The sequence below is a fragment of the Akebia trifoliata genome, chromosome 2 (assembly GCF_017979445.1).
Source record: "Akebia trifoliata isolate Shusen 1 chromosome 2, ASM1797944v1, whole genome shotgun sequence".
Lineage (NCBI taxonomy): Eukaryota > Viridiplantae > Streptophyta > Magnoliopsida > Ranunculales > Lardizabalaceae > Akebia > Akebia trifoliata.
The window spans coordinates 7,312,758-7,331,358 of NC_141376.1; the positions used below are offsets into that span (position 1 = coordinate 7,312,758).

At 34.8% G+C, this 18,601-nt stretch overlaps 2 protein-coding genes across 2 annotated transcripts; one reads left to right on the forward strand and one right to left on the reverse strand.

The window, feature by feature from the left end:
- Window positions 1–1,521: 1,521 nt before the first annotated feature.
- On the forward strand, window positions 1,522–3,346 carry LOC147409224 (cyclin-D3-3-like). Its single transcript, XM_086426651.1, has 4 exons — window positions 1,522–2,153; window positions 2,251–2,452; window positions 2,539–2,669; window positions 2,762–3,346. The coding sequence occupies exons 1-4, from the start codon at window positions 1,665–1,667 to the stop codon at window positions 3,041–3,043; spliced, it is 1,104 nt and encodes a 367-aa protein (XP_086282777.1). The 5' UTR covers window positions 1,522–1,664; the 3' UTR covers window positions 3,044–3,346.
- Window positions 3,347–14,215: 10,869 nt separating this feature from the next.
- On the reverse strand, window positions 14,216–17,400 carry LOC147409225 (DNA-directed RNA polymerases II, IV and V subunit 3-like). Its single transcript, XM_086426665.1, has 3 exons — window positions 16,910–17,400; window positions 16,109–16,346; window positions 14,216–14,683 (listed from the first exon to the last, which is right to left on the reverse strand). The coding sequence occupies exons 1-3, from the start codon at window positions 17,359–17,361 to the stop codon at window positions 14,411–14,413; spliced, it is 963 nt and encodes a 320-aa protein (XP_086282791.1). The 5' UTR covers window positions 17,362–17,400; the 3' UTR covers window positions 14,216–14,410.
- Between the last annotated feature and the right edge of the window lie 1,201 nt (window positions 17,401–18,601).

Sequence of the window (18,601 nt, forward strand, 5' to 3'; positions counted from 1 at the left end):
AATCCATAATTTTGCTATCCACCTCAAGATCTGCAATTGGTGATTCTCCTCCTTACTTTGGGTGTTCCAGCGTCACAACCTCTTCGACGCTCAAATTCAATCAGGTAAGAAATATGAGAGTCAGGGTGTATGGAAATAATATTGCATAAGCTTTGTTATGTGGAATGACACCATCCTAGAGCAACATGGTTCTTACCTCCACATCCAATATCATTTAATCTTAATTATTCTTTGATAATTTGTACTTAATAGTTGTAGAGAGAGGTAAATTTACTTTAAAAAATGGTTTTAGAAAAGAGATTTTATAATGTGGTTAAAAAAGTTAGGTTTAGAGATGGATTTGGAAGAAAATTGTTACAATTCCAATGAAGAATGTAAACAGTAAATAGCAAGTCAAAGGCCAAAAATACATATTTATTTGACTCAAATGTGTCAACCAGCCAGAAATCGAGTCGACTCGTGTTTAATTCGAGTCCAGTCCAGTATAATTCTACCTGGAACGTTAAGCACTTGCTATGTACTCTGTCACACCTCTATGTACCATCTCAACCCAATGGTTTCATAATTTAGTAATAATTTTACTAAAATCATAAATGAAGCAAGTAAAAGTAGAAAACCCCACAACAGTGACAACTCTCTCACTACATTTATATGTATATTTTCTTCTTGTGTGAGTAGAAAACTTTTAGAATTACTATCGTTTAAGCTTCTCCTTTTGTCCCTCTCTCTCTCTCTCTCTCTCTCTCTCTTTCGATTTAATACAGTCAGTGTCTTCTCTAAGAGGTTGTTTTCATGGGGTCCGACTCGGTCTGTGTGCCGATACGTTGCTGCTTGCCAAAGAAACATCCAAACCAAACCAACGACTAGTAAATATTAGGAAAAAAAAACATAAAATGAAGGGATATTTAAGAAAAAGTCATCAACATTTGATGAATCTATGGTTCTGACTAATAGTTCGTTTTAATTATCAAAATGATAATTTAGAAGTGATAATTTTCCGGGTCTAAAATGATTGATTGAAAATTGTCACTTTAAACTTGTAAAATGGACACTTTAAAATCATCAAATTTGTTATGATTATGAATTTTATTTTTTAATGAAAATGTGATCATTCATGATAATTAAAATGATTAGTTAATCGAATAGTAAATAATTCAATCCAAAAATAAGAGAGCTGCTATTCACACCCCAATCCTTACTTATCACACTTCAATTAAAAATAAAGAAATTAATTGAATAAATAAAAGATTTTTTTGGAATAAGATTTTTTATCAGCCTAATAATAATTGCAAATAATTATTGAAATTGTTTGAGGGAGTGTTATAATGTTCGGTAATTTTTGAGAGTATAATTTGAGCCAAACCTTATAAAATGTTTGAAGAATGTTTTCACTTTTAATCTTGGGACATGATAAATAATTAAAAAAATTGGGGTGTAATAAGTAAAAGTTGAGTGGCCAATAGTACCTCTCTAGAATAAAGGACAAGCGTGAACGCTCCCTCGCAAAACTCCTTTGCGTACTCGTTTAGTCCTTCTGCACAAACTGAGAGAAAGAGAGTGAGAGTGAGAGAGAGAGAGAGATGTCTCCTGTTGTGAGATTATCACTCTCTTTCTACTTCTTTTGTTTATAATGTGTAGAAGCTTAAACTTCTTCTCAGAAGAAGATGGCTCCTCCACAACAACAAGAACAACAACAGCAAGAAACTATGTTCCTTTTTGATGCTTTGTACTGCGAAGAAGAATGTTGGGAGGAGGAAGAAGAGAGCGAGAACAGTAACAATAACAGTGGAACAACAAACTCATCTCTTGTACCTCTTCTCTTAATTGAACAAGACTTATTTTGGGAAGATGAAGAGCTTCTCTCTCTCTTCTCCAAAGAACAAGAGATCCACAACATCATTAAAACCCTTGACACAGGTTCGAATCTTTTGGTAGCTCGTCGAGAGGCTGTGGAGTGGATCCTGAAAGTCAATGGTCACTATGCTTTCTCTGCTCTTACTGCTGTTCTAGCTGTTAACTACCTAGATAGGTTCATATCTAGCCTTCATTTTCAGAGAGATAAGCCATGGATGACCCAACTTGTTTCTGTTGCTTGTCTCTCTCTTGCTGCCAAGGTTGAAGAAACCCAAGTTCCCCTCCTCTTAGATCTGCAAGTATGCTTCAACCCAACCTTAAAAATGGGTTTTTGTTAAATGGGTGTTCTTTAGTTTCATCGATTGATCCGTCTGGCTCTTTTATTTTACTTATTAGGTGGAGGAGACGAAGTATGTTTTTGAAGCTAAAACGATTCAGAGAATGGAGCTTTTAATTCTATCCACGCTTCATTGGAAGATGAACCCTGTAACACCACTTTCGTTTCTCGATCACATCATAAGGAGGCTTGGATTAAAGAGTAATCTGCATTGGGAGTTTATGAGGAGGTGTGAACGTCTTCTTCTCTATGTAATTGCAGGTAAGCAATTAAGGATTAAAGTATAAAACAGTAAACAAAGAGGAGAAACCAATCTTATCCTTTCAATTTTAATTTTGATTTTACAGATTCAAGGTTTGTTTGTTATCCTCCATCTGTATTGGCTACTGCAACAATGTTGCACGTTATCAACCAGGTTGAGCTCTGTAATCCGATGGATTACCAAAACCAACTAATGGGTGTTCTCAAAATCAACAAGGTTTGTTAATATCTTTTTGTTTTTTTCCTGCATTTTAGTTCCAAGATTGAATTTTGAAACAAACCCATTAATCTTAAATCACTTAAAAGCAGGAGAAAGTCGATGACTGCTATGGACTCATCCTTGAATCAATTTTTGACGATAATGGGCTCACCCACAACCGCAAACGCAAGTATGAATCTGTACCTGGTAGCCCAAATGGTGTGATCGATGCGTCTTTCAGCTACGATAGCTCGAACGATTCATGGGCTGTGGGTTCATCAGTTTCTTCATCACCAGAGCCTCAGTACAAGAAGAATCGAGTCCAACAGCAGCAGATGCGATTGCCAACCTTGAACCGTGTGGCCTTGGATGTCCTCAGTAGCCCACGTTGATCTCTTCTCCTATTTTATCTTTATTTCTACTCTATTATCTACAACAAATGCTTTTCTTTTCCATAATATATGCTTAAGCACAAGTCGAATTGCTTTCCATCTCTGCATTTCTTGCCAAACCCAGTTTATTTATGAGAGATTAAACAGGTTAATCCTCCCACTACTACCACAGTACTACTTATGGGGCAAAGGAGAACAGAGATGGTTTGCATTTTAATGGGTAAGTAAAGGAAGACCAGAGATGATTAGATGAAGCAATGAACACTGTTTCATATGAAATATTATTGATCTCTGTTTCAGTTATTCTTCTTATATATGAACACATATTACCATAAATTCAGTACTATTTGCATCAATTTGATTTTGGATGGAATGATAGATTAGAGATTATGTATTGGAATGCTTTTTTTTTTTCTTTTTCTTATTTTTCTCATGGAGTTGGTGAGAGAGAGAGAGATGGAAGAATAAGAAGGAAATCTATAAATTTAGTTTTCAAGTCAAAGCTTTGAGACAAAGTTTGTCGGCCATCTGTGGTTTTTTGGTTTGAGATCTTCTAGAGTCGGACACCGTTGGATACATTAGTGTCCAACAACTAACAAGAATTTAGGCATTTGTGAAGGCTTCCTTTGGCAACTGTAGCTGCTCAAGCTATTACAGTGCACTTAAAATATAAACATTTTTTTTTAATTGAATGGAGGAATAAGATATGTTGAGTGGATCTCAATTTTTTGGGATAAGACTTTGATTATGTTATTTTTCTCAAATCTTTGTTGCATTTTTATTTTATATTTTTAATTATGATCATCCTTTTCTGTTTCCATCTTTAATTGAATCTCCTTCAGCCCATGTTAATAAAGCTTGAATCTTGGAAGTATAAGGGCAAGACAATGATTTGGGGAAGACATTTTTTTTGTTTGTTTGTTATTGTTTATAAATTATAATTTATATTTATGAAATTAAATACCCTCAACCTGGATCAATTATTTCTTTGATTAAATGTTTTTTGGGCCAATTGATATTTGTATATGAATGCCCTCTTAATTTATTTTCTTTAATTTGGCAAGATTAAAAATATAAGGGATAAATAGAAGAAAAAAAAGTTAAATAATATCGATATAGAAAAGTATTGGAAAGTTGCATCAGTTGTTGGTTTGACATATTACAAAGCAACTCTGAGGTAGTGGGTTCAAGTCTAGTTTACCCATAAAAAGAAATTTGAACAAAATATTAGTTATAAGTTAAATTATATATGAAAAATGCTAGGTTATGAAAATATATATGAAATAGAATATATATATATATATATATATATATATATATATATATATGGTGGTGTCGGTTTGAGAGGCAACACGTTTGTCCTATGTGGCTTAAAAGTTTTGGATTGAACTGATTTTTGGTGAGAATGATCTCTATGATGAGGAGATCATCCTCACAAAAAATCAGTTGAATATGAAAATTTTAAGTCAATCAAAAGTGTTTTACAAATTTTCAGTAAAAAATCAATGGTTCACAATTCTAAATTACTTTTGATGGACTTAGAAATTTCAGATTGAGTTGAGTTTTGGAGAGGATGATTTTCTCACCAAAAATCAGTTCAATTTGAAACTTTTAAGCCACATAAGACAAACATGTTGGCTTCCTAACATTAATTGCCGAACCTGGCCCATATATATATATTTGTTAAGATAAAAAATAAAGATTAAATAATTACTTTTATTTTTTATTTTTAATATACAAGTGTTTTAACCTTTTGAAGCATTCTTTTTACCAATAGGTCTGAGATTAATAACTTTTTTAAATATAAATTTAAAGAGATCTTATAACATAGCAAAGGAGTTTCAAGGGAGGTATTTTGACATAATTATAGAGACTAAACTGTAAGGAGAATTAAGTTCAGTTAATTTGATTTACATCAAAATCAGTTTTGAATTTTTATCTATTTTCACAAGTATTAGATAAAGTAAAATTTTATTTTAAGGGCAACGCCGTCCATATATTTTATTTGTAGATTAGATATTGTTAGGACTTAGAAGGTAACAGAAGAAGATGACCTAAAATAAAAATATTAAGTTTTGTTTTTTATTTTTTTGAATTTAGGGATTCTCGAATAAATAGAACAAAGATAAAGTATTAAAAATGCAACTTTAGTAATGATGTGTGTCTGTGGATGACTAACTAAAAATACTTAAAACACTTAAGGATCTGTTTGGATTTGTAATGTACTTATACTTTGAAATATTGCAAACAGAAGCAATAGAAGTACAATTGTGCATTATCTTTTGATGATTTGGAGGTGATTTTGAAAATCAGTTCCTTTGGATAATTATATTAAAAGATTTAGAGTTTTTTTTTTTTTTTTCATTATTAAATTGATATCCTATGACATTTGGGAAGTATTTTAATCATTAATTAAAATTAGAGTCGTGCTGGAGTGACATCAAGATCCTCACATCGCACACCTCTGACGTGAAAGTGTATAAGAACCATAGATGCTTTTCATCGAGATGTTCTTTCACTTGAATCTCGATGAAAAGCATTTGTGGTTCCTATGCACTTTCACGTCGGGTTGTCGCGCAACTTTACCTTGTTGTGTTTGATGGGATGCAACGATGCATGATCCACAACGCTCCAAAACGTTAATTTTAATGCGAGAAGTCAATATGAGCGCCAAAAGTGCTCTCCAAAATGAAATCCAAATGGTTATTAAGACTTCTAATTCTAATTACCACCCTAGAACTAACTGACAAACATAAGAACATTTTCATGTGCTTTTCTCCACGTTTTACAAATTAAATAGTAGCTTTAATTAATATTTTTTTATCTATATTTATTTTTGAGATTAGATCAACTTGTTTTTAATATGGACTAAATATATATATATATATGGAAATGTTCAGCAACAAACATTTTGGCAAAACATTTTTTAAAACATGGGTTAGAGGTTTTGGAATGGGCTGATTTTTGGTGAGGATGATCTCTACGGTGAGGAGATCATCATCACCAAAAATCAGCCCATTTCAAAACTTCTAAACCCATCAAAAATGATTTACAAAAAATGAACGGTCCACGATTTTTCAACTTGTAAACTGGGGCTAGAAGTTTTGGAATGGGCTGATTTTTGGTAAGGATGATCTCCTCACTGTAGAGATCATCCTCACCAAAAATCAGCCCATTCCAAAACCTCTAACCCATGTTTTGAAAAATGTTTTGCCAAAATGTTTGTTGCTGAACGGGACCCATATATATTAAGTGAGCATTGTAGTGGATTTTAGTTGAACCATGAAGTTATGACATGTTTGGTCCCCGTATATCGTCCTTCTCAATCTCATGGTTTTCATGATTTCTTCGTATTCTAATTAAATCTATATAACATTGTCTGATCTTGGGTCCACTTACAGATGAGAAATAGTATATTTTGATCACCTCACCTGTATTGCTTAAACTACTTCCTATTCTTATTGTTCCATGTGTCATTGATAGATATATCACAAGAATGTCCTTTCTTCACAACATTTTCAAATCGTTAATGATTTCATGACTCGAAACTTTCACTCAGTCTATACTCGACTGATGTGGCAAGGGCCCAAAATTGTTGATCGTTTTCCTTGTGTATCCCGAAGAAAAAGATTTATGATTCTGTGCCCTTGATACGTTAGAAGAGTATAGATCAAGCGTAAATTTTCAAGTCAAAAAATCACAACTGTTTACAAATTTTGGGCATGGGGTTTGCATGTTATTATTGATCACCTCACCTATTTTGCTTAAACTACTTCCTATTCTTATTGTTCCACGTGCCATTGATAGATATATCACGAGAATGTCCTTTCTTCACAACATTTACAAATCGCTAATGATTTTCTGACTCGAAACTTTCACTTGGTCTATACTCGATTGATGTGGCAAGGGCACATAATTGTTTAAAGTTTTCCTTGTGTATCTTGAAGAAAAAGATCTATGATTTTGTGCCCTTGCCACGTTAGACGAGTACATATCAAGTGAAAATTTTCAAGTTAAAAAATCATGATTGTTTACAAATTTTGGGCATGTTATTATTGATGCGTAAGCATGATTTCAAATCTCGGTTTTTCATTTCATTTTATTACATTAATGAACAATATTTCGATGACTTGAACGATCATTTAAATTTATTTCTTTATTTTTTTTTTCATTTTTGTGAATAAAAAGAAAGATTATCTCAATAATGGTGTCTCATCTCATTAACAAATGATACCGATATGATTATAGCAAGTTGTAAGGGTCACAAATAATCCTCTCCTTCAAGCATTGAAGTCTCCCATTTCAATAGTGTACATAAGGGATCAATTTGTAACTGTTTGAAGTACATTTCCAAGCATTATTATAAAGGCAATTTTGTGTTACTTCTTACAACTCAGCTTCCTCAGGTCGTCTTGTATTCTCCTTACTCCCTCTAATCCACAATGGTGATATCGGTGTGGTACTTGTCAAAAACTCTCCAATGATAAAGTCATGTCTATAGTTAATCAGTAATGGACTCTCTTATCTTTCGAATCTCTCCCTTCTGAGTTATCTCAAACTTGGACGATTTTTTAAATCCTATACGTAATTTTGTGTCTATCAAAACTAATTTTAAGAGGTTAGAGAGAGAGAGAGAGAGTAGATTACACGAAACAGTCCCTAACAATTAATTGTAGTCCAAATTATAGGCTGAGTCCACAAGCTTTTAACAAGCAAACGACCCCCAACAAAGGTGAAAGGTAAAAAAGGTTTGGGATTTGAAAAAGGGGAACAATGTTATAATATGTTGTGGGATGTTTTTCAAACTTCGCATTTCTTGCTTTAAGGTTGGTGTAATGGTAGTGTGGGGCCTTGGGACAGAGAGTGAGAGGAGTTGGGAGGGAAGGAGGGAGGATTTTTCAACGGAACAGCTCGCTACAAAAGTTGAAAGATCTTCAGTCCCCACTCTCTACCCAATAATTGTCGAATAATATTTGATGTCTCCCTTTGTCTCTTTTGACCCTCTCTTCTTCAAATCCCACCACATACTATTATTATTTATTAAATTTTATTTCAAGGTTTGTCTTTTAAGTTTAATGATCCTCATCTATTTTATTTTATATAACATAAATTCTATTTGGGTTTCCAATTCTTTACTCTCATATAGCTGTAAGCCTCCAAAGGTCAAACAATTTTTTCTTTATATATATATAATATAATAAATGAATTACATTTTATTAGTGGATTTAACATCCATTTGATTTAATATTCATACCCTTACTTAAAGAATAATGATTTTTTGATGCCCCATCTGACATATGCTCCCATACGGCCCATGGCATGTCATATGTTAGAATTATTGATCTTTTCATCGGGATACACATTTTTAAAAAGATGTGCAACTATGAATCTCAAGGAAAATCTATGATTCTAACCCATGCCATGTCAAGAAACGTATGTCAGAGAGGTTGTCAAAAAATCATGACCCCTTACTTTAATTAGAATTTTCAATTTTTTTTTTTTTTCTCGTGGCGACTACTCCCTTTTTCTCCTCTTGATTGTCATCCGTTTGTGGGGTTAGTCCACCTTGACCGGTGTCCTCTGCATCGAACCTCTCTTTCAAAACTTTTGTCGCACAAAGAATTTGAATCTTACAATTTACTTATTATGAATTCTTCAAAATTATAGTGTTCCACTATCAATCTGATCCGTTATTGACATAATTCTGATTTTTTCAAATTTTTAGATTGTGCTCAGATACCATTTGTTGCAATCATATTCAAATACACTACTGAAATAATGATAGTATGTAATAATAATCTAATAAAATATTTTAATTTAATTAATTATATCGATGAATAATGAAGGATAAATATGAGAAATTAAACAATAAGAACAAAATTTTACATGATTCGTCTCAAAAGCTTTACACAGGTAATAACTTAGAATTTTCACCATATGAGTGGGCAAAGTGCAATAGTCATTAAAAAACGAAGTCCCACTCAATAAACAGAAGCCTTGTCCAATTGCAATGGCTCAGCCACAGTCCATAAAGGCTCAAGCAGTACAATTTTGGTCAAGCTGAGCTGGACCAACATCTCCTCTATTGATTTTGTCGACGCCTGTCTCTTAGTGCCCACCATCTTTAAATCATTAATTTGCTTTGACCTTGGCCTAGTAGAAATAGGCTTCATTAACATAAGTCAAAATATCTCTGACACGTGTCAAGACTATTAAGGGATAAGAAGAGTCGTTTTTTACTGACAGTGCTCGCACACCCCTTAAATACTTGCCACGTCAAGCATATAAGGGTAGTTTTGTAACTAATAATGGTATTTTTATACCTTAAGAATGACATTTAATACACGTGTGTACATGTGATTGGTGATCACAGATTTCTGTGAGAAAAAAAAAATTCAATTAAGAAGCATAACAAGCCTAGCTTCTTTGTTGTGTCACAATAAATTGGATTCTGATTAGTACACGTGTAGTAATCAGAGTGATAAGATGGCAGTGAGGGGACTCTAAACATGGTATGATACAACAACTACTACTATTTACAGGTACTGATGCTATTCTTGTAAGAGAGCAAAAAAAGACTCTGAGATTGGTAATTTGTTTTATCCTCCACTTCACTTCTGTGTTCTGGGTTCTGACCCAATTTTCCCAGTACACACGACCTTGCCAGGTACATTCCTTTCTCGTGAGTCAAGTAAGTGTAATCCCATTGCACTATGCACCACATGATTAGCATCCAATGTCATCTGTCACTTAATATGGTGCCAAACATGTCATTATCGTCTAACCGCCCTACTAGACACTCATACATTTTAATCCATTCTTATAACCCAATCACTTGGACGGATCCTCCCATGAGATATGGTAACCATGTTTGTGCACGCATCCTTAGGAAAGAAACCAATTAAGATGTTTACTCGAGCGATAAGTAGGAAATCTGTATAGAATCATGATCCAGAGCGATATCTCGTTCCTATAGCAACATGCTTGTCTACATGGCACCTCTCGGTATGAGATTGAACACATAGGGCTGCTTGCAAAGTAGAAAATGACTTGGTAATTAGAAGCCCAACACCGTTTCTATTCAAGGAAATGGACACCTTACTTGATCTTGATTCATCTATATGAGGAGGTAAGACCTAGTTGTTGAAGAAAAGAGACATAAATTATCTCACTTAAATATCAAAGAATCTTTGGTAGGTATCATAATCTCTTTGATAGGTACTACGATAATGTCACAGGAGACAAAAAAATCTCAAGGTGCGTAACAAAAATAAATCTAACATTACACATCTCATCATCCTCATTTTGATTATTGATTTGGGACGTGTAACAAAACCATCACTAGAGTTGTAATAACTAAGGTGGACCTACGTGCTATGAAGCCCCAAAATGCCTACTATATCAAATACTTAGTTGAGAGAGAGAGAAGCATTCAATTGGTTTGATATGATGTAGGGAAATGGGTAAAGTGGTCCTAAGGTGTGGGAAGAGATCAGGTTGTTTCTTGTAGGTATGTCTGGTTGGTTGAGAGATATTAGCAAATAAGTTGTGAAGGTGGCCTTTAGGCCTCAAGCGTCCCTTTCGATGGACAGAATAGAGAAAAGAGAAGAAAAGGACGATAAGAGAAATAGGTGTCTTCGGGGTTGGCCATGTTCAGTATCTGTGATACTACTGCATGTCATGCATGTCTCCTTTGTCACACACACACACATGCACATTTGGACTCTTGTGTCAGGGCGGGACTTCACGCTTTCAGATAATTTGAATTGGTCTCTAGGTTTATTAGTGGGGTGTTCTTCTTCTTTTATCTTATCTATTCTTTCTTGATTTATTGTCACCCACACTCTCACACCACTTGTTTGTTGTTTGGTTCAACTCTAATTGTGCATCCTCACACCTCCCTCTTTATTATTAATTTATTTATACAAGAGACTTCACACCATCAATGACCATTTTTTCTCTAAAATCCATCATGTATATTCTACTTTTTTTTTTAGGTAGGTAGGATTTGGGAGATTTAGGTTTCTAGTAGGGCGGAAACTAAGGTTTTTTTTATTACCTTCATTGAAGATGATGACTTCAATCTATCATCTTCAACTTCTAAGGTCAAAATATTTTTCCATCGCCTTCAACCTGGACATTCTCTCTACTTCAACCACCAAACCCCAATTACAACATATTGGGGGGAGGTTGAAGACGTTGCATTTTGGGGAAGAAACCAACAAATATCCTCACTTCTTTGTTAGTCTTCATTACTTTTTCCAATAATTTTATAATGTGCATCATAATTTAATATACAATAGTAATTGCAACTATGTGCATTTTTCTTGTACTGGCAAACAAATACCATAAAAGTTCTTTATCCATCATTCGGACACTAATTTAGTGTCTAAATTCGTTGAAGAAATTGGTTATCACTTATTAAGACAACCTAAATTTTACTGGCCTTTTTTTTTCGTTTTAGGTAGTATAAATGATTTGGCCTCTTGAGAAATACTTCATACTTCGCCCCTCACCCCGGCGAACAGTTTTTTTTTTTTTTCCTTACGTGAGCAAGATTGGTGGTCAGTACTGATCCAGAATAAAGATTGGTGGTCATAATTAGCAAATGAAAGTGGGCTCTGAACCCAGTTCATGGTGTCACCACTCACAGACATTAACCAACTGAGTAAGCTGGCACCTTCAATACCAATTTAATCCTCAACCTACCTTAATCAAACTATAAGATCCTAGCTCGTAGATCTTAGAATCTCCTCTCTGATTAGGAGAAAATGGCCTGGCTCATCTCTCTTAATTGAGTGCCAAATTAAGATAAAACATGCAAGATTAAAGATACAACATGCACGTTATAAGGAGAAAATGGCCTGGCTTTTTATCTCTACTAAGTACTAACCATACATCATGGTTGTTGTAGAGGACTGCAACATCCAAACATTCATAGATGATACTGGTTTTGACGATGAACTTGCTATACCTTCCCCCACGAGTCATCTCAAATCTTGAACAATTTTTAAAATCATATATGTAAATTTGTGTTAATCAAAACTAGTTAATCATCTCAACCCCCCCCCCCCCCCCCCCCCCCCCCCCCCCCCAAAACTCCACCTTGCACAACAGTTGACTAAAGCACATAGCAATCACATGCAAACTTAAATCCTCAAAAGAGCACAATAACACAAGAAATTTAATATCAGGAGCTTAAGCAATCAATTAAGACACCAATGTTATGGTTAGCAGTAAGAATAATACTGGAGTGACTTTAAAAATCACATCAATTCACAGTTTGCTGACGTGGATGTGTATGGAACTGTAGATTGTTTACATCAAGAAACGAGTGAAAAACATCTATGGCTCTGTGAATCGATGTAAATTTTGAAGTCACTCCAGCACAACTCTATCAGTTATGGTCAAATCATTTGGTCAGTCCTTGAGCAAACACTGAAAACATGTAATTTGGAACATTAAGGGTAAAAATTATCATTATGGTCAATTAATCATTACAATTGGTAAACAAAAGGATTGGTTCAACCATAAATCAAATTAACCTTTCCTTTACCAAAGACAGTATCATTCAGCATTTCCATGGAGGTCTGCGCTGAAATTGCATTAAACAATGCAATGTCACACCTCACCAACTTCAGGGGGTGTGCCCGACTTGCATAGCCTCTATTAAAAGAGAACCCACAAGTAACCAAATCCAATAGGATGTGGCTGAATTCGATATTCCAGCAAGTGAACTACATAATGTCACCAATGCCTTTGTCACTAATTCCTAGAAACCAAAAAAGATTAAATAAAAAAAAAATGAATAAATTGGACAAAACAACACCCCTCACCTCAGGCAAAACCCAGTTTTGAAAAATGCTACATAAACCAAATACACTGAAATCAGGAACAGTGAAGCCAATAAAAAGAGTGCAATAACATGGAGTATCAAAGAAACCTTGAAAAAATATGAGGTTCTGCGATATTGAGGTCTTGAACCGAAAATACCTTCTTATATGTAAAGTTCAAACAGAGGTGAGAGAGGAGGATAATGATAGAAGAGGAAAAGAAAACTAGCATTTGGAGAAGACAATGAAGGGAAATCTTGTCATTTAAGTGAAAAAGGATGGGTAGAAAATGGAACACAATGCACGTTTGACAGACAAACGTGCTTTTCCACAAATCAGGAAACAGAAAGTTGGTCTAAAAGCTGCTTCTGAAAGTAATGCTAAACAATAAATTATCAGATGAAAATAACCTTTTTGTAAATGCTAAATGCATTATCCAATCGTACTCCCAAACGAGGACCAAAATGTTTCTCTCCTCTTAAAGTAAAATTCAGTACAGCCTGGGACTACCAATTAAGACACCATCTCCAAATTCTTTGGTGACTAGGTGTTATTAGCCACTTACTACGACTAAACATCAATGTTCTGTATAAGATTATGAAAAGTACAATATAATGCAAGCCTAATGAGGCAGGTGCCAGCTAGCTTAGTTGGTAAAGTCTTTGGGTGATGATACCAAAGGACTGGGTTCAAAACCCACCAACACCAAGTTACTGAACTCATTAAAAACATGCTTACCAATCCCCCCACCCCCCAACAAAAAAAAAAAAAAAAATGCAAGCTTAATGAGTATCAGACTGGCATGCATCACGATTACAGAGCATGCAAATGGAATATTTGTACTTCAACGAGAACTTTAAAAAAAAAAAAAAAAAAAGAGGAATTCAATAGTGAGGTAAACCTAACAGATAGACATGGAAGGCATCTCCAGCTAGTAAATTTCAAGTTTCAACAGGAAATACGTTTCAGATACAATAACATGATTTTTGTATTAAATTCTTTTAGTTTTGCTAGGCAAGCAAAGATTAGTGGTCAATAATTTGTAGGTTAAGGGCAGGTATTTGGACCCAAGTCGTTATATCAATACTTACATACCTTAATCAACTTAACTAGTTGGCACGTTCTAACAATATATGTTTTTGTTTTTTTTTAAAAACCAACTTAACTAGTGAGCACGTTCTAACATGACATTATTTTGAAAAAAAAAAAAAACCAACTTAACTAGTTGGCATGTTCTAACATGATATGTTCAACTACCACATGGAGGAAAATAAATATGCTATTGTTATCCCATAATTATATAACCTAATAAGCATAGTGATGATTGTATTACAAAATAGTAACCCCAGGAATAGCTACCCTAATAAGGACAGTTCATGATTGCATTCTAAAATTATCATAATTCAAAATTTTCATAGTACCATCAGAAAAGATGAAAGGAATGGCAACAAGTGAGCAGAAGTCATAAACAAGAGCCAAGTATGTAATTCATCATATGCTTCCTTACATGTGTGCAGCCAGCTCACCAAACTGATCATCCTCCTCGCATGTGCGCATTCAGCTCAACAAACTGATCGTCAGCTTCTTCAGTATCCTCAGAAAGGCGAACAGCATCCAGCTTTTGCTTAAGGATTTCTATTGCATTGATCACCAACTGAGAAGTTTTGATAGCACCAGTAGATTCAACTGTGAAAATAAAACTGTCTTCTTTGGCATATATTTCTACAAGTCCAGGCTTTCCCATAGCTTCTGCTTTCTTGATCACTTCATCATCATATGTATAAGCCTCAGGATCAATCACTACAACCTGAAAACACAAGCAAGTCAGCCCATGTTCTAACAACCAAATTGATGCAGCCAAAGGCTGAACTGCATCAGGAAACACAAAATCCGAAGCAAGTCATATGTGTTTGTTGACATAAGAGTACAAATAACTGAGTTGTATCAAATCTGAGTAAACCTGGTTTATCCATAACTAACAATCATCTTTCTACACAGAACCAACCATGTTTTGTATTAAGCTCTTCAGAAATAATCAATCTATCTTGAGATGCCATCCTTACTTCCATCAAGAAACTATTTAAAACCTGGTGAGAGATCATTATAATAAGTGGCTATCATTTGAAATTTTGTAGCCATAGTCATTAATAAATATAGAAAGGTGCTTGGATCTTTCAGTGTGTCGGTGGTGTGATTCCACTACAAGTTTTTTCTGTCTAAAAATTCAAGAGTGATTACTTTAACAGAGAATCCGACACTATGTACAAGGAGGACTGTAACAAGGACACAGATATTTTAGGGTTTTTCTTGTGCCAGACACATAAGTTGGGACATGTTGAGGTGTAGGGATTTCTCAAAGTCCCCTGTCATATATTTTGTAACCATGTGAGACAATGGAATACACACCCATATCCTTATTACATAGAAGTAGAATTGGATTGTGAAATGAGATTCCTGCAGCCTGATAATGACTTTTAGAGGTAGCATGTATACAATAATGGTGTTGGAATGCATCATATCCAAAGATAAATTTTTGTCTCACTCAAAAGTAGTTCACAGTTTTGTTACTGCTAGAAATTTGACTTTCTCACTATAAGGCATATTTACGCTTCTCTTACAACTATTCCAAATCCACAGTTACACAAATGCAACTATCTCCATTTACCTCTCTCCCAATCAAGATAATTTTTTGATAAGTAAAGATGGGTTAGTGGTTAGCATAAGAAGGTTCAAAACCTTTTGATCAATAAAAGTTGGAATTAGCAAAAAGGGTTAGTACTCCAGGATCAGATGAACCAAGCTTTTATTCATCAAAGAAATTCATCAATCCAAGCACCACTTGATAGAAAAACTAACATCAGATCATTGAAGCAGAACAATAATTTTAACATTTCAAATTAGGCAAAAAAAAGGATATACAGAAAAAAACTAAAAGAAACATTTAGTAAGAGAACCAAAACCTTGTTGACAAGAAAAACGCTCTACCAACCAAACAACAACTAGAGAACATCTCGTAGATATAAAAAACAAAACGCATTGTGCTCTACAATGAAGCAAGATAAAAGGAACATTTAGTAAGTGAACCAAAGCCTTGTTGACAAGAAAAACGGTCTACCAACCAAACAACAACTAGAGAACATCTCTAAAATATAAAACACAAACCACATTGTGCTCCACAACGAACACGATCTCTACATATTAGAAAGAATTCAAGACCTAGGAGTTAACAAACCTGTTGGGTATTAGGATCAATATCAAAAACTTTGGTAGGACTGCTTTCGATCCAATTTCTCTTATCTTCGAGCGATAAGGTTTCCATCATATCTTCATTAATATGAATGTCCGGTTCGTACATAAAAGTAACAGTTGCAGCAGGTGACCATTTAGCATGATCTTTGCCAATCCCTTTCCTGGCTATGGCTCTCAATCTCAATTCTTGCCCACGGCGTAACTTCACAATTATAATGCCCCTACAGAAATACCACATATAATCAACATTAAAAATGGTATATTTTCTCAACTCACAACCAACAGACAAAGGAAAGAACTTGTCTAAATCCCTAAATTAGATACCCACAAAATTATTATAAAAAAACCCTAATTAGATTCAGTCATGGGTAGTTTTAAAACTAGGGTTTCTGAAATTGGGGAAAAAAGTTTAAGAGTCTCAAACTCTCAATTCTTGGGTTGCCCATGGTGTAACTTCACAATTATAATGCCCTTAGAGAAAGACCACATTAATCAACAATAAAAATATATTGACTCAACTCTCTATCAACAGACAAAGAAAAATAACTTGTCTAAATTCCTAAATTAGATACCCATTAAATTAAAAAAATAAAATTAGATACATTGTCATCGCAGTTTTAAATCTAGGGTTTCTAATATTGGGTACCCATAAATTCACACATGCGCAGACACGCCCAAAAAAGAGTTAGATACATTTTCATCGCAGTTATAAACTATAAACTATAAACTAGGGTTTCTGAAATTGGGGAAAACAGATAAAGAGTTGAGAGAGACATTAAAGTACCTATTCTCTGAAGCATCATAAGCAGAGGAGGTGGAACGTGCGGCATCGACAGGAACGACGGATGGATCCGAGCTAAGGAGGTCAGCACTGGTGACATCTAGGGTTTGATCTTGATCACAGCGTACGGAGAGATGGAACTCGACAGAGCAGTACTCGCACTGACCATCACCATCACAGGCGTCACAATCGCGGGAGAAGCGCATGGACATGGCTCGATCGCTAGTGAGAGGGATGAGACCGAGTCGATGAGCGATGAACTCGTCATTGAGGACGGTCGAGTTGACCTCTATCTCAACCAGGTCGATAGCGATGGTGGGAACCTCCGCAAGCATGATACGGCGGAGAGCGTTCGCCAAGCTCGCGTCAGTCTCGCGAAGCTCGAACTTGAGGAAGTCATCTTTCATATCTCTTATCTTCACTTTTGGGAATCTCTGGTACGATACTCCCTCCATCTCTCTCTCTCTCTCTCTCTCTCTGAAGGAGAGAAGCGAGAACTACGAAGACACCCTACCATGGTTTTTAAACTCGGTATTTGGTCTCGTCTCGTTCACCTCCGATACCGAGTTGACTCGGACGATACGTCTCGTCCAGTCGAGTCGTCTCGTTCAACATTGAAATAATGGTTTTTAACCATTTAAAAAATCTGAAAAAATCTGAAAAATTCAGGAAAAATTCTTATTAAAAATGAACTCCTAAAAAAATATAAAATTAAAATATAGGAAAAAATAACTTATCTTTTTCATATTAACACACCCATAGTTATCCCTTCTCAAGTTTTGAATGTTAAATTTGAAAAATGCTTCATCTTTTCCTATGTTGCGTTTGCATTATTTTTGGAGTCGTGCTAGAGTGACCTCAAGATTGGATCTCATATCACAAATCTTGACATGAAAGTAGATTGGAGCCATAGATGCTTTTTTTTTTTTTTTTAATCTATGACACTTTTATGACTAGATGTGTTAATGTGAGATCCAAGTTTGAGGTCACTTCAGCATTATTATTGTTTTTAAAATCAAAGGGTGGTCCAATTGGATTCTCCTACCGAATTTCAATAAAACTGATCCACAATCCACATCTATTATTGGATTTGGATATGATTTACCCATAAACCAATCCAATATGATTTTTGGTTCAGATTTCTTATTGAATCGGAAGTCATTCCGTTAAGATTGCCAATGGATCATATCAAACCCAACTCATCAAGGGCAAAAGGATTAAGGATACTGGTCCTTTAGATATTTATCAAAAAATTAATTTGATTCAAAATCGAACCAGTTATAATTTTCCATTCGTATCCATTTGCACCTAAATATAAATTTTACATTTAGTTTTGAAAATCTAAATTCAGTTAACTCGGTTAACTCGGACGAGATTTTCAAAATCTCGTCTAAGTCAACTCGTTTGTCTCGCGAGTTAATGAAAAAACTATAATGTCTCGGATATCTCGTTCGTCTTGGACGAGTTTTGCGAAAATATCATCCGAGACGACTCGCATAACTCACGATACACGGTCATCTCATGACTCATTGTGAGTTGGTCTCGTTAGATTGCGATACCAAGTTAACTCGGGCGATACGTCTCAATCTCGGACGAGTTTAAAAACCATGCAACCCACACAGTTTTAAAAAAAGAGCTGCTATTGCCACACCAATGTTTACTAATGCCAAATCAATTCCTATCTAAATCAACAAA

What these genes read in the sequence shown, in the direction of transcription:
- LOC147409224 (XM_086426651.1), top strand. Translation starts at nt 1,665, where the DNA reads ATGGCTCCTCCACAACAACAAGAACAACAACAGCAAGAAACTATGTTC. An exon ending in CCCTCCTCTTAGATCTGCAA is followed by an intron (nt 2,154 to 2,250) that starts GTATGCTTCAAC and finishes TTTACTTATTAG; the next exon opens with GTGGAGGAGACGAAGTATGT. An exon ending in GTGTTCTCAAAATCAACAAG is followed by an intron (nt 2,670 to 2,761) that starts GTTTGTTAATAT and finishes ACTTAAAAGCAG; the next exon opens with GAGAAAGTCGATGACTGCTA.
- LOC147409225 (XM_086426665.1), bottom strand. Translation starts at nt 17,361, where the DNA reads ATGGAGGGAGTATCGTACCAGAGATTCCCAAAAGTGAAGATAAGAGAT. An exon ending in TATGATGCTTCAGAGAATAG is followed by an intron (nt 16,347 to 16,909) that starts GTACTTTAATGT and finishes GTATTTCTGTAG; the next exon opens with GGGCATTATAATTGTGAAGT. An exon ending in TTGATCCTAATACCCAACAG is followed by an intron (nt 14,684 to 16,108) that starts GTTTGTTAACTC and finishes TTGTGTTTTCAG; the next exon opens with GTTGTAGTGATTGATCCTGA.